At 52.4% G+C, this 14,329-nt stretch overlaps 6 protein-coding genes across 6 annotated transcripts; 2 read left to right on the top strand and 4 right to left on the bottom strand.

The window, feature by feature from the left end:
• Window positions 1-157: 157 nt before the first annotated feature.
• ASPACDRAFT_60154 (uncharacterized protein) lies at window positions 158-1,567 on the bottom strand (the record flags this gene model as incomplete). Its single annotated transcript, XM_020203534.1, has 3 exons — window positions 158-755; window positions 857-1,413; window positions 1,517-1,567. The coding sequence occupies 3 exons, from the start codon at window positions 1,565-1,567 to the stop codon at window positions 158-160; spliced, it is 1,206 nt and encodes a 401-aa protein (XP_020056652.1).
• A 534-nt stretch (window positions 1,568-2,101) lies between these two features.
• On the top strand, window positions 2,102-3,135 carry ASPACDRAFT_42897 (60S ribosomal protein eL6; the record flags this gene model as incomplete). Its single annotated transcript, XM_020201176.1, has 3 exons — window positions 2,102-2,203; window positions 2,551-2,886; window positions 2,983-3,135. The coding sequence occupies 3 exons, from the start codon at window positions 2,102-2,104 to the stop codon at window positions 3,133-3,135; spliced, it is 591 nt and encodes a 196-aa protein (XP_020056651.1).
• A 1,173-nt stretch (window positions 3,136-4,308) lies between these two features.
• ASPACDRAFT_1888029 (sterol desaturase family protein) lies at window positions 4,309-6,261 on the bottom strand. Its single transcript, XM_020198472.1, has 2 exons — window positions 5,541-6,261; window positions 4,309-5,445 (listed from the first exon to the last, which is right to left on the bottom strand). Exons 1-2 carry the CDS (start codon window positions 6,018-6,020, stop codon window positions 4,687-4,689), a joined length of 1,239 nt encoding a protein of 412 aa, XP_020056650.1. The 5' UTR covers window positions 6,021-6,261; the 3' UTR covers window positions 4,309-4,686.
• Window positions 6,262-6,392: 131 nt separating this feature from the next.
• ksrA (3-dehydrosphinganine reductase) lies at window positions 6,393-8,054 on the bottom strand. Its single transcript, XM_020196165.1, has 3 exons — window positions 7,774-8,054; window positions 7,578-7,709; window positions 6,393-7,527 (listed from the first exon to the last, which is right to left on the bottom strand). The coding sequence occupies exons 1-3, from the start codon at window positions 7,915-7,917 to the stop codon at window positions 6,694-6,696; spliced, it is 1,110 nt and encodes a 369-aa protein (XP_020056649.1). The 5' UTR covers window positions 7,918-8,054; the 3' UTR covers window positions 6,393-6,693.
• A 219-nt stretch (window positions 8,055-8,273) lies between these two features.
• ASPACDRAFT_78216 (something about silencing 10 family protein) lies at window positions 8,274-10,349 on the top strand. The gene is made up of 2 exons (XM_020205138.1): window positions 8,274-8,473; window positions 8,539-10,349. Exons 1-2 carry the CDS (start codon window positions 8,290-8,292, stop codon window positions 10,284-10,286), a joined length of 1,932 nt encoding a protein of 643 aa, XP_020056648.1. The 5' UTR covers window positions 8,274-8,289; the 3' UTR covers window positions 10,287-10,349.
• Window positions 10,350-10,517: 168 nt separating this feature from the next.
• On the bottom strand, window positions 10,518-14,296 carry ASPACDRAFT_52053 (MutS family protein MSH5; the record flags this gene model as incomplete). The annotated part of the gene is made up of 16 exons (XM_020202566.1): window positions 10,518-10,616; window positions 10,673-10,811; window positions 10,871-10,909; window positions 10,987-11,188; window positions 11,263-11,374; window positions 11,447-11,528; window positions 11,587-11,621; window positions 11,671-11,872; window positions 11,921-12,010; window positions 12,060-12,156; window positions 12,223-12,577; window positions 12,624-12,683; window positions 12,862-13,255; window positions 13,310-13,678; window positions 13,866-14,013; window positions 14,116-14,296. 16 exons carry the CDS (start codon window positions 14,294-14,296, stop codon window positions 10,518-10,520), a joined length of 2,604 nt encoding a protein of 867 aa, XP_020056647.1.
• Between the last annotated feature and the right edge of the window lie 33 nt (window positions 14,297-14,329).

Here is a 14,329-nt window from a genome sequence, read left to right as displayed (position 1 = left end):
ATAAGTAATCTCCCTTCCATAGCTCACTCCATATTTAATATACACTAATCCTCAACTTATATAAACACGGTAGGGCAGGCTAATGACTGGGAAATTTAAGCATCATTGAATCAAAAAACATTTACTGTAACTATTGACAGGCCAAAACTAGAAAAATCTAATCAGTCTCCATCCGATTGTTTCCTTCAGCTGTCGTATCTTTCACGTGGTTCCGAACGCCCTGGAGGAACGCTTCGACAGCATCACCACCTCCTAGGGGAACTCCTCCTCTACGCATAAACCCGCCATTCTCCACGGGGATCTTGAGGGCTTCGCTAATGCTCGGTAATCCACCATCTCGGATAGCCACGGTCAGACTGGCGAGGCTCTGTGCGAACTGGGGCGAGTGCAGAACTTTCCGCAGGATGTCTTTCTTCTGGTCTTCGTCGAGGGACCCCATGGCGGCTTCCGCGATCTCGGGGTCCTGATCAGCTACCGCCGCGTCGTCGATGTCTTGTGCCAGGAGGAGAAGCGACGGAGGCAAGAAGCTCAGCAGGTGATCGACGGTTTTGGCGTCGGCGGCCGCCAAGAAGGGAAGCGTAGTTGACGGAGGAAGGAGGTCTTGCAGAGTAGTGAAAGGCCGCTCGGGATCTTGGGATTGGCGCGCACCCCCGCCCAGAGACTGCAGAAAGCTCTGCACGACAGATGAAGGATCCGAGTCGGCAGCGGCCCTACAGTGCGGAAAACTCCCAGTCAGCACTCGTACAGTAGCATATCTATGAAAAAAAAACTACTAAAAAGCTCGAAGGGTACAGCCAGTCCGCCCAGTGTAAGAAGCCTAGGGTGAACATGAGGAACTGTCGAGATATGTACCTACGCTCTTCCACCATCGGCACCGCCCTCCCTCGATCCTTGGCCCTCTTCCCGAACATCGCCCCCGGTAGCATCGGGGCCAGCGCCTCCGCTGTTACCTCCGTGGTTGTGGCTGGGGTCGTGGTCCACGCCCTCTACATCCTCCATGGTCTCGTCGTCGTCGCCGCCGCTCGAGGGACCCCGAGGCAAGTTGGCAATCTCTTCTTCGACGTCCACCTCCTCACCCTGCAGCAACGTGTTGACAATCTCACCCAGTCGGATATCCCTGGGGCTGAACCAGCTGAGGTTGCCACCCTCGTGCTGCGACTTGGATTGCAGCCAAAACAGGTACCGTTGCGAGCTCGACGAGAACTTCAGGACGTAGATGCGACCATTGGTGGGGGCAGCGTTGCCAGCCGGCTTGTAGGGAGTGAATGTTCCGTCGGAAGGGACCATCACCAGATCCAAATCAGGTTCGGTGTGAGGGGCAGTTCTCGGGCGCCAGCAGAAGTGTACCAGTTCATCTTCGATGTAGAGGTAGATGTATCCGGGGGTGGGCTTGGGCTTGACAACGTTGCCGGACTGATCCACCAAGAGAGAAAGACAGTCAGCATCAGCATCGAAAGAGGGGACGGTATGTTTCCAGTGTGTTGATGGGAGGTCGGAGCTCTGAGAGACAACTCACCTCGAGGTCACAGATACCCGCTTTGAAGGTGATGATTGGGGTTAAAGACATGGTGGGCGAGTTGTGATTGAACAGGAGAATAGAATTTGTGAAAGACCTTTGAAGCTGAAGGTATTCCAGTTGAGCAAGATAACAAGACAGCAACCGAGGTTGCTCTGAGAGTTGGGAGTGGAAAGAGTGGTAGGTTAGGATAATGGACAAAAGCTGAACAAAGCAAGGTACGTCAGTTGGAGGTTACCCGCAGTAATGTTTAGGTTGATGGACCAGCTCTCTCTCTCTGTCTGTCTTCTAACTGAGTAAGACAAGAGCCAAGCGAAATGCATAGTTGGGGCCTCCCGAGAACCCAAGCCCGTCGGACTTGCCGCCTCAGGCATCGAGTGGCGCTATCGGCTCTATCGCTATCAGGACCCCTCCGAATCGGCACTAGCGCCTTTCGGCTAGGGCTCGCGTTCACACAAACTCACACTTTCCCGACCTGGGGCGCAAAGCAGCAAGTCACACATCAACTCCAGCAACCACCCGCCGTCGACAACCACCACCTCCCCCCTACATTCTTTTCAGACCATCTTCGTCCCGGTAGCCAAAATGTCGGACCTGACGAAGCAGTTTGGAAAGGGCCAGAGGACTGTGCCGGCCCAGAAGGCCCAGAAATGGTACCCCGTTGATGACGAGTCGCAGGTCAAGAAAGTCAGTACACCGACCATCACCCTGAGGCAAAAGAGCCAGAATTATTCCGAACCACCGACCAGGGAGGCTACGAAGATGCGATTTGGAAACTATGGACGAATGCGACAATTGCGCTGGCTATATAAAGAGGAGGAAGACCCTCTCCGGGCTCGGATATCCGGGGAAGATGAAAGGCCAGAAGGAATCAGGGCCAATTGTGTCAATCGGACTATGAGCTTTCGAATATAGGGGACAAATCGCATCTTCCGGCCCTTCTGGATCGGCAATGGTTGTTCTGGATATCGTGGTGGAATCGCAAATGGGGATATAGGTCGTTTCTCTAACATGACCTCTTTTCACAATTATAGGTCCGCAAGACTATCCGTCCCGCCAAGGTTCGCGAGAGCCTCCAGCCCGGTACTGTCTTGATCCTCCTCGCCGGTCGCTTCCGTGGAAAGCGTGTCGTTCTCCTCAAGCACCTCGAGCAGGGTGTCTTGCTCGTCACCGGTCCCTTCAAGATCAACGGTGTTCCCCTCCGCCGTGTCAACGCCCGCTATGTGATCGCCACCAGCACCCGCATCGACATCAGCGGTGTTGACGCCCAGACCGTTGAGAAGGTCTCCGCTGCCGACTACTTCACCAAGGAGAAGAAGGCTGAGAAGAAGACCGAGGAGGCTTTCTTCAAGCAGGGAGAGAAGCCCCAGGTACGTTTTGCGTCCCGTCGGTCCTCTCCGGCAGGGAGTCGACAACACCTCTCAAGAATATGAATACTGATTCGATATGCTTTCCCCTCGGTACAGAAGAAGCAGGTTGCCAGCGCCCGCGCCAGCGACCAGAAGGCCATCGACCAGTCCATCCTGGCCGCCGTCAAGAAGGAGAACTTCCTTGGCAGCTACCTCGCCTCCAGCTTCAGCCTCCGCAACGGTGACAAGCCCCACGAGATGAAGTGGTAGATGTGTGACGCGGCGGCCGCGGGTTCGGTAGTTTTTGTGTGGAGGAATCCTGTCAAAAGGCGGCTAACCATGCAAAGTCGGCGTTTCTCTCGGTCAAAAGTGTGGGGAAAAGCGAACTTGCAGCGCCGGGAAAGGGCAAAAGACCAAAACAAAAGAAATCAAAAAACAAAACCTTCTCATGAAATATATGTAACTCGATTCAGGCCTCATGTTTGCTTAGGATTGCGGTTTTTTTTTTTCTAAACTTTTTTAATGCGGACAAAAAGGGAAAAAAAGGAAACCGGTTCGTTATCTCTTTATTTCACGAGAAACCCCCTCCGTTTTGTTTCTTTGGTCTGCTCTATTTCTTTTGCTTTTGCCCATACCCCCTTTCCCAGCGTGGCCGATTTTTGCGGTATTGATATCACCAGCCGAAATGAAATGAAACCAAACAAAAAAAGCAGAATACCTCTCTTCCAGCTCATCCATCTGATCGTCTTCTATGGACCCATAGATTTCCATAGATCTCTGTTTCCCAATACCCGGTTCTGGCGGTACATAAGATTCCTAGAGCAAATTATGTTTATGACAAACTACCATCAGTATTCCAGCAGTGCCGGTGTCGTCAACTAAACTTCATTTGACAACCCTCTTGTTTCAGATTTCTAGGCCGATGATGATATATTATCATAGACAGACCATGACATTATGACTTCTGGCTCAAATCACAGCATGTATATACTATGTATATCTACTCGAGTATCATAAGAACCTCTTGTGACGACCTCGCTAAGCCTAACCCAAGCTCCCAATAAAGCAAAATGCTCTCTGACCAGCAAAGTTGGTGGTTTATCAATCACTCCTGGCAAGGAACTCCTTATTATGTACAGCACTACAAGTACTGTGGATCCTTGCTATAACGAGCCTCACTACAACGAATACCTGCATTTAACAAATTTGTTGTTCCACATCCTTTAGCGATCTACATACAAAGTGACATCTACATAACTTACCAGGTAACAGATTTCCTGCTATAGACAGATGCCACTCTGGTTCGTTATAGCGAGGTCTGATAGTACCTCTTGTAAAGTAACAATTCCAAATCGGCTAGACCCCGAAGTTGTGCGTTTCCTCCGATCTCAATCCTCTTCTCCCACTCAGGCAATGTAGATAAGCGGGCCCAATCAACTACGGAGTAGACAACCCCAACTCCGATAAGAAGATCACTCCAACTCTCAGCTGTCTCTCCCCCACACAGCCCGAAAATCGCACAAACAGACAGAAAACCAAAACCCCCAATTCAATCACAATGAACAGATCATTTACAAACTAAAGAGGACAATCTATACAGAATCTATACAACTTGCTCGTAGATCCCACGACCTCACTCCCTTTTTGAACCCCAAAGCCGTACAGTACAGTGCAGTACAGTACATATACTCAAGTATTCATACCCTCGAGGCATGACATGACGTAACCACCAAAAACAATGAACCATCAAACACACCCGCACAAAATGCACCACCAACACCAACAACACCAACAGCTTAAAATCCACCCCTCAATCGAGGTTCACCCTCCGCCCTCCCTCCGCCTCGCCCCCCTCGTAGTCCGCCGAACCTTCGGCTCGCCAGCCCAATAATTCTTCACCCGCCGCAACTGCGGCGCGGGGGGCTCCATCCCCACCCCCAAAACATCATCATCATCATCCTCTTCACCCACAGGAACAATATTCTCACCATTGTCAACAACAAACTCATTATCAGCATAATCCTTGAGATCCTGCGCCAGCACAATCGCCTGGCGTTGGAGGTGATGCCGACGACGATGAGAATGAGGAGGAGCCCGTTCCTTCTCCTTCTCTTCCTTGTCTTCCTCCTCTCTCCCGCTATTCGGCCGCCGACGCAGCCGCAGCCGCGGCGGCGTGGGGGGGTCGGCGACGTACTCCTCGTCGACGGTCGTGCCCAGCACGCGGTCCACCACCCCCCAGGGTCCGAAGTTGCCCGTGCCCAGGCTGTGGAGGTGCGCTTCGGTGTTGCGCGCCATGCCGCCGATGAAGAACCCCGTCGGCATCGCGGAGTACCCACTGTACGCGAAGGTCTCCTCCAGGGAGATGATGGCCAGGTAGACTAGGTAGGTGACCAGGTGTAGGCGGCCCAGGGCGACGGGGAGGATGGTGGGGAGCCAGCGGCCGACCAGGTAGGCGAGCGGGTGGTCGTAGTGTGCGGTGAGCGGGTAGGGGGCGCGCAGGGCGTGGTACCAGGCGGCGTGGAGGCGGGCGAGGGGGTTCTTGGTGTGCAGGATCCAGCGGTGGATGATGTAGCTGAGCATCTTATTCTCGCGGCGTTTGCAAGTTAGTAAACGGGTAAACAAAGAAGAAACAGAAAAAGGAAGAGCAAGGGAGAAACGGTGGGATGAATGCGCACCTCTCGTAGAATCAATCCCCAAAAGATCTCCCAGACCAGAGACCATGGGAGCGGAAGCTTCAGCGTCACTCGCACAAGGCTCACCTTGCGAAAGCGGCGGGCAAGGGTATGTTCAATGGCACCTTGGACGGCGACACCCAGGGCCAGATTGAAGAGCGCCCACACGGCGACTTTGAGGTCCTTGCGCCGGATCCTACCCCGTTTGTTGCCGTTGGGCAGTCCGTACTCCCCTTGGGCCTTGAGGAGCACGGCGGCCGAGGGCGTCAGGATGTCGAACAGGAAGAACAGGAGCGAGGGAAGAGCATAGCACAGCACCCGCACGGTGGCAGTGCCCACCAGCTCAACGCGGAGAGCCGTATGCGACAGCACCAGGGTCGCCCATGTCATGTAAAAGAAGATAAAATTGACGCTGGTGCCGCAGAAAGCCCACACTGGGGCGATGAGGAGAGAGAAAATCGGAAGCGCGAACAATGCGTTCATTGTTGTGACCGGTCGATTTGACCGACGTATCAATAGCGATAAATTGGATATGTGAATGGGCAATGTTTATTTATACCAGCAAATATATATATTTCTCGTATAGCAACGGCGTTGCGAACCTTCTGTCGTCACGCGCGATGCTGCTGCTATAGCTTAACTCGATAACGTCCCACGAAGACGGCGATACTCGAGCGAAGACTATATAGCCATCCCGATTTTGCGACTTGAAAGAAGCTGGCTGTGACTGCGATGGTTGGATGTTGGATAACGCGACCAAAAAACCCCCCCACCGTGGATAAGCCGCGGGTGCTTGGCTCCGACTGATTTGGTGCAGCCCGCCTTCGCTTTCTCGGCTCACCCAAGCCACCAATTCTATCTTCCTTGTCTTCAACCTCAACAAAGCAACGAAACAAGCGCACCAAAGAATCTCGAACTATCATCCTTGGTTTCAATGAAGCCTGCGCTCTCAACTCCGATTCTCTGTAGCTATTTATGTGAAGAGACATGCAAGGAATGTGTCGGACAATGAAGCATGGATTAAGACTACGGCTATATGTACATGTTCATTAGGACTGAAGATAATAATGGCTGCAAGAATGGGGAACGCAGCTCCGGGTATCTAGGACATAGACCAGGCAACAAGGACTCAAAGCAGGGCAACTAGCACGACACTTCAATTGCCATCAGGGTTGGTAGGAAGACCGTGCTTCACTCCCCACTTCCAGGCCTTCCGTCGCAGGTCGAAGATCACCCCAGGAAAGACCAAGTTACTGAGCCAACCTGTCAATGTGTCTTTGATGATGGAATTCCGTGGGCTGGGTCCAAGAGCCGACCCTTTCATGAGGTCGCCCACGAACATCGTCGTAATCAAGTATTCGCCTCGCTCAAGGGCACTAATCGCGATGCTTGCAACCTCCTGAGGGGTCTGTGGCTTGTCGGCCTCCTCCAGCTGTTTAGTCAAAGCTGGCTTGAGTTTCTGTTCGTTGTCGAAGCCTGGGCTCAAGATCCCCATGGGGAAGACCGTATGGATCTTGACATCTGCCGCTGGAGCCTCGCAGCGTGCCTTGGAGGTACGAGAACCATTGTAGATTTCAATCTCCTGGCAGAGAGTGTCGGACAAAGAGCGAATAGCTGCCTTGGCTGGGGAGTAGGGAGCGTAGCCCGCAATAGGCACAAAGGCGAGCGTGGAGCAGGTGAATATGAGGTGTCTGGTTGGAATTGGAGCTTGCCGACTCGGGCTGATAGGGGTAAGCCACCGCTGCAGAGTGGCATGGGCCGTGTTGGCTGCAGTCCAGTACACGGTATCCATCTGATCCCGTAGCGACTTGATGGATGTCTCGGTGAAGAACCCAGGATGGCAGTATCCGGCGCAGCACCAGACGATATCAGGCTCTTGTCCATCGTTCCATTCGGTGACCTCGGCCATGATACGTTGGCACTCTGCAGGGTCCGTCAAGTCCGCACTGATGTAGTGGAACCTTTGCCGCTCAACATTGTCCGCCACTCGCTATAATAACCATGAGCGTTGAACTTAGCAAGAATAGCAGGATGACTTACCTTCATGGTCTCAATCGCAGCCTGAAGCTTGGAAGCAGTTCGTGCCACAATCACGACGTTGGCCCCCATTTCAGCCAGCTGGCAAGCGACTGCCTTGCCCATGCCCTCGGAGCCGCCAGTGATCACTGCGGTCTACATAACAACAAATGAATCAGTGCACTGCTCGGAAGTAATCAAATCATGGAACAAGACATACCCTGCCCTCAACAACGAATTGATTACGAGATCCGAAGCCGAGCATCTTGCTGACGGTATAGAGAAGTATTCCGCAGAGAATGGTCGAAACTCCCAATATAGTTGGGGAAGAATCGTAATGGATGAAGGATAGAAGTTGATGCATGGGGAAGAGGAGAAAGAGATTCAAGACAGATGGAGTTTGAGAGATTGAAAGTCCACAGAGGGGGGTTCTTCCTATCCTTGTCAAGAGCGACCAGCACCTACTATTTTCGAACAATTGGTTTGGGATTGTTGTTGAATGTTGAATCTTCTGATGCTCAACTGGAAGGAACATCTGCGGCCTCGGTAGACCTTCCCGTCCCACCCGGAAGCAAACGGTGCAAACCGTCCTCCACTCTGCTCGCTTTTCCGGGCTAGCGTCACCCGGGCGGTGAGCGTCCCTCCCAAAATTCTATCGCAAAAGTTTATCGAAACCGGAGCGGAGGGTATAGCTTCACATCCACAGTCCCTATACTACACCTTACCAACGCTTATCATGGGTAAGAAAAGAAAGGCCGGTGGTCGCCCTGCGGCGCCCAAGCAAGACAACTTCGGGCCCTCTAAATTTGACATTGAGGAGAGATTCGACGATTCCGAGGATGAGTTCCAAACCGGTCGCGATCAGATTCTGTTGGAGGAAGCACCAGAGGCAAAGCGTCGTCGCAAGGTAGCTGAAGATGGTAGGCCGACTCCAATTAGCTCTCATAATCCTTACAGTACTGATTCTGACCGAATGTGATCACAGAGGCAATGTTGCAGCCATCGGACGAGGAGATTATGGGCTATGATTCAGCGGACGAGGACGATGAGGACGACGAGGACGACTACCAAGAGGACGGATACGACGACGATGCAATGGACGATATGCCATCGAAATCCAAGAAGCGTGCGGGTAGCCAGGGAGCCGATTCCGAGGACGAGGAAGAAGGCCTTGCCGCCTGGGGCTCTTCGAAGAAGGACTTCTACAATGCCGACCAGATCGAGACGGAAGCCGATGCGCTCGAAGAAGAAGAAGAGGCCAAGAGACTCCAACAGAAGCACCTGCAAAGCATGAACGAGGAGGATTTCGGTTTCGACGAGACGGAATGGGCCGAATCCGGAAAGGCGGACGATGCGGGGGAAGACGGTGGAGAAGTGACGGAAGTCCTCCCACAAGTGGAGATCACAGAGGATATGAGCACGGATGAGAAGCTGAAGATCCTCAAGTCGAGATATCCTGAATTCGAGCCGCTGTCGAAACACTTCCTCGAACTCCAACCCACCCTCCAGGAGCTCAAGAAGGCCGTCGAAACGTTCAACGCCGAGGATGACTCTGAGGACGCCCCCGACTATGCGCCCGTCGCCGTCGTCAAGTTCCGTGCCCTCTCCGCCTACCTCGGTACCATCAGCCTATACTTCATGCTCCTGACCTCCGCCAAGGACGCGTCTGGCAAGCCCGTTCCCCTCTCCCCCGCCGAGCTCCGCGCACACCCTGTGATGGCCACTCTCGTCAAGTTCAGGAAACTCTGGGAGTCTGTCAAGGACCTGCGCGAGCCCGAATCCGAACCCTCCGACATCTCCGAAGACGAGCTTGAGGAAGACGAACTCTCGGATGTTTCCGAAGTCGAGATGCCGACGAAGAAGGAGCAGAAGGACAAGAAGCAGAAGAAGAAGACCAAGGCACAACTGGCAGCCGAAGCCCGCCAGGCGGAAGCGGAAGCCCGGAGAGCGAAGAGACTGGAGGAGACCGAAGCCAATCTGGCCGATCTCTCCAAGCTGGTCACTGCGCCCAGCAAGAAACGCGCTGCTCAGAAGATCCAGACGGTGGCCAAGGATGAAGACGACTCGGACTTCGGTGATGAGGATGCTCTCACTGCCAAGGAAGCCGAGGAGAAGGCCAAGCAGAAGCGCTCTCTCCGCTTCTACACCTCCCAGCTTGCGCAGAAGGCCAACAAGCGTAGCGCAGCCGGTCGCGATGCTGGTGGTGATGCAGACTTGCCTTACCGTGAGCGTCTGCGGGATCGCCAGGCTCGCCTCAACGCCGAGGCCGAGAGGCGTGGTAAGCAGGCACTCAAGGAGTCCGAGCAGCTTGGGGGTGACAGTGACGAGGAGGATAACCGGGTGGCCAAGCAACTCCGCGGTGACGAGTCCGATAGTGACGATTACTACGATATGGTTGCAGCGCGCTCCAAACAACGAAAGGACGACAAGAAGGCGCGCGCAGAGGCTCACGCCGCCGCTGCCCGTGAAGGCGGCGAGGTGCACTTCCAGGAGGAGGTCGGGCCCGATGGCAAGCGTGCCATCACCTACCAGATCGAAAAGAACAAGGGTCTTGCTCCCAAGCGCAGCAAGGACTCTCGCAACCCGCGTGTCAAGAAGAGGAAGAAGTTCGAGGAGAAGAAGAAGAAGCTGGGTAGCATGCGCCAGGTATACAAGGGCGGTGAAGGCCGCGGTGGATATGGTGGTGAACTTACGGGTATCAAGAAGAACTTGGTCAAGAGTGTCAAGCTCTAGTCCCGTTTCTTCATTCGATGGATATATACCACTGCTGCTTCTCACCGGCGTTTTCTGTGTGCTAAAAAGGAGGGTTTTTCTTACTTGTACATACATAATCCATTTGATGATACAAACATTGTCCACTATGTCTTCATCGTCCGCCTTCACTATGCCGTCAGTAGTAAGTAGTTGACTAAGGAGGGATACGTTGTTGATTGTGTAGTCAAAACTATCACTCTCGCACTCCACCTACGAATTCTCAATCAATTTCACGAGCACATCCGTGACATCAATCGACTCATCATACTCCGAAAGATCTAGGGCCACGAACTTCCTCGCGAGCGTATCCTATGATTCTCTGAGTCTCTGTCTCCTGATATAAAAGCAAGCAAAATCACACATACCGCTTGTTCCAGGACGCGCATCTCCTCAGCCGAGAGCGTAGCGCACGCTGCGATCAAGTTCTCACCACGCGCCGAGAGGGCCGCAATTTCGGTCGCCCGGTCCACAACAGCCTGACTGATACCGTTCATCGCAGCGCAGCTTCATCGAAATACGTCAGCATGAATTCCGATATGATCTCGCAATGTGGGGATGCATACACTGTTCCGAAGCTCTTATCGCTTCGTCCGGGTCGGAAGCTGGTTGAGAAGAAAAACCAGTATATCAGCATGCATATCCACAAATTCATGACTAAGAAAGCCGAAAAGAGGCTCACTTGTAGAGGTAGGTGATCTGGTCTTCAGTCTTATGTGATGAGTCGGATACTTGGACCTCCATGTGTCCTAATTGTAGCTGGGGTCTGGGTCTTAGAAAGCCGTTCTCGAGGATTTCGTGGAAGTGCGTGGCAGCGATGACTTTTGGTGAGTGTTCGAGATCAAGCAGGTGTGTGAGGATACCGCAGGCTAGACCAATGCCATCTATTCATATTCGCCTGGATTTTCAGTTTTCTGTGTCCAGCCCGATGTAGGACTTTTGGTTGAAGAGAACTGACCGTTTTCGCTGGTGCCTTTGCCGAATTCGTCAATGATTAGCAAGCTGCGGTCAGTGATTTGCTTTAGATCGAAGGAGATTTGTTGCAGGTCGCGCATGAAGGTGCTTTGAATCTATCTCTCGCGCAGGATAGTCAGTGGGAATCCATATTAGTTTCTTCATTGACTGGATAGGCTGGTTTGCACCTGCGAGACGCTATCTTGAGTACTCGATTTGACTATGATCTTGTCGGTTATCCCAAGCTCTGCGCTGGCTGCTGGCACGAAGCTGATCAACCATCTTAGCATTTTGCTGAAATGGTCTTAGGGGGAAGATTCTCGCAAACCTTCCGATCTGCGCAAGGTAGGCAATCAGAGCAACCTACAGACTTAGTTTCAGCCGCTCGTTTGCAAGAAGGGATCGAACGTACTTGTTTCATGTACACACTCTTTCCTGAATAGTTCGGTCCTGTCAAGAGAAGCATGCTTGGGCCATGCTCGTCATTCGTCTCATCGGGGCTGTCTTGGCATGTCTGGCTCGATGAAATGGCTAGGCAACCTGATGGGTTTCCACCCATCAAATAGGTGTCGTTTGGCACATACGAGGAAACCGTCAACTCCTGCAAGATGTGTCTTCTGTGATGTTAGACCCAATATATGAATCACAAGTGGCTTGCTTACCGACCACCTCTTATCTTGATAATGTTCTCAGGCACCATTTTAGGACAGACGAGCTTATAGAAATTTGCTGCTTGAGCCATTGCAAGGAGGCTAGGAGCTTAGTGATACGTCAAGTCCGTACATCGGGGGAAAGAGATACCTATCAAGCTGGCCACAAATGTCAGATGCCTCGAGCAGATATCTTTCATACCGGAGCAACCTTTGCGCGAGATCGTACACTATCTCGATCTCCTTTTCTGGTAGGAATTCAAGAGCGTCAGATCCCATGTTGCGAGCAAGTACAAAGACGAAGCGCGCCATACCGCATATGAGACCGTATATATCGCCTAGTTTATCGTCCAGTTCTCTCATTCTAAAGTCTTTGAAGTAAGCCCTGTTCTCTGTGAAGAACATGAGATCCCATTCCTCTTCTGGACCCCTGTATGCGGCATCACCCGCCTGGTTCAATGGTATCGCGATGTTGAAGCCGAGCTGGGGGAAATAGATAACGTTCACATCGATACCATAGAACTCAGGAATCTCCCCAGCAATCTCTCTAGCGATCCTCTTGAGCAGGCTGTTGAGCCCATCATAATTGTCTTTCATTCGGTCGAGTGCTCGATCGATCCCCGGCTTTACGACCGTTCTTCCTTGTTCCTCCGAGCTATCAATGTCGACCTTTGAAGAATTAGCCAAGGCCAACAGACGAATGTGCACGACTTACAATTTCTTGAATCATTCTTCCCACCCTGTATAGCTGAGCTGCCTCGAAGACACGAATAGCCTAGGCCTCATTAGCAAAGGTGACACTGAGCCGAATATCCGACTGACCCGCTGATGTAGGGCTAATCCATCAGCACCAGCACTTTCTCTCAAGGCATCATATATGTCGATGCCATAAAAGGCAAACTGTCTCGAGTAAGCATTGACTTGAAAAATGAGCACTGTGCATGATGACATACGGCCAGCAACGAAGCCCAAGCCGTCGTTTTGAAACCCATGACTTTCCCACTACCTGTCTCGATGCCCTTGCGCAGGTTCACCATGACATAGCGCAAGTTCTTGATGTGCTTGAAATTCTTGGTCAATTTCTCCAGAGAACTGTAGTTGTCGGCTCTTAGGTAAACGCTAATCAGGGCGTGCCGTTCCTGGATGACATCGACATCTACGCTAGGACGAAGAAACATTTGCTTCAGTCGATTCTTGCCCTGGGGTGTACGCGCGAAGCGCTGAAACAGACCATAGACCGATAAACCCTCTTTGGAGAAGTTGGACTTTCTGCCTTGGTTAACCATGCTAGGATGGGATTCTGACTCCATGATCTGAAGCGATGAGAGAGTCCTCTTATTAACGAACCTTCACTGTCATTAGATCTTGGGCCCAGAATACAAGCCAGGTCTCATCACTCACATCGTTTCCAGCAGGCTGAACATCTCCACAGATGTCACCCGATATGTCTCCGAAGCCTGATTGGTAGCTATAAAGGCAGAGGCTCTTCGCCGTTGCAGGTTGAGGAGAGCGCCCGCGCAGCCGATCGTCACCGTGTTTTCCATCTCGATCGAGCTCGATATGTGCAGCAGCTTGCCTTCTTGCAGGGTGAAGTCCAGGCTCTCGGAGTCTATCTGTTCACTGTCAGCGAACCCATTGTGTGGCACGAGGAACCGCATCCGTTGCTCGTGCTTCGAGGATATCCCCAGAGCCACCAGCTTATTCTTTGCGTTCTCGTAGCCGAATTCCTGCGATGGACGGATGTCTAGCTGGAATGGGAGTAAAGACCCGCTTTCTGCACAATGAAGCTTTATTAGACCTCTGAGGATTGATCTGTGCTCCTAACATACCGCTGTTCATTTGCCTATCTTGGAGGGCGTTGTGGTCCACACGAGGTGAGAGCAGAAGCATCGTAGGGCTAGTCTGGAGAATTACTAGTACCTTGTCAGCCTTCTAAGCTCACCAGAAAGGACAAGACCTACAGCTGTCGATAACTTCGGAGTCTGAGTGTCGTAAGTCTCCCAGCAGGTAGAGCTTCTCTTCTCGGACAGAGCAGTAGGAGCATCCCACAGTTCCAGATTCCCGGCTATCGATGGCTACGATGACTTGATCTAGTTCATCGTCGGCTGCATGCAAGGATAGATCGCCATCAGGAAGATTCTGTCGTGCTTGTGTTGCCTCGTGTGGAAATTGTGGACTGGGCGGCAGGATGCTGGGTTGGCGCACACGCTGTGAGGAGCCATGCGTTGCCAGCCTGGCGTTGGTAGAGCCCTGGGGAGACACAGACTCATAGACAGTACGCCTTCTTTTCACAGAAGATCTCAGCATCGTGCCGATGTCGAGGTTGAGTGATCCGGATTGGGTACGTCTGCAGGAGTCTCGACTTATGGAGTAGCAGCGCAAAGCCATCTCTCAAATTGCTTTAGCCTAAGGCATCCAACT

This window comes from Aspergillus aculeatus (genome assembly GCF_001890905.1).
Source record: "Aspergillus aculeatus ATCC 16872 unplaced genomic scaffold ASPACscaffold_7, whole genome shotgun sequence".
In the NCBI taxonomy this organism is placed as follows: Eukaryota; Fungi; Ascomycota; class Eurotiomycetes; order Eurotiales; family Aspergillaceae; genus Aspergillus; species Aspergillus aculeatus.
Note: the sequence above shows the minus strand (reverse complement) of the source record. Positions and strands in the feature narration are given on the sequence as shown.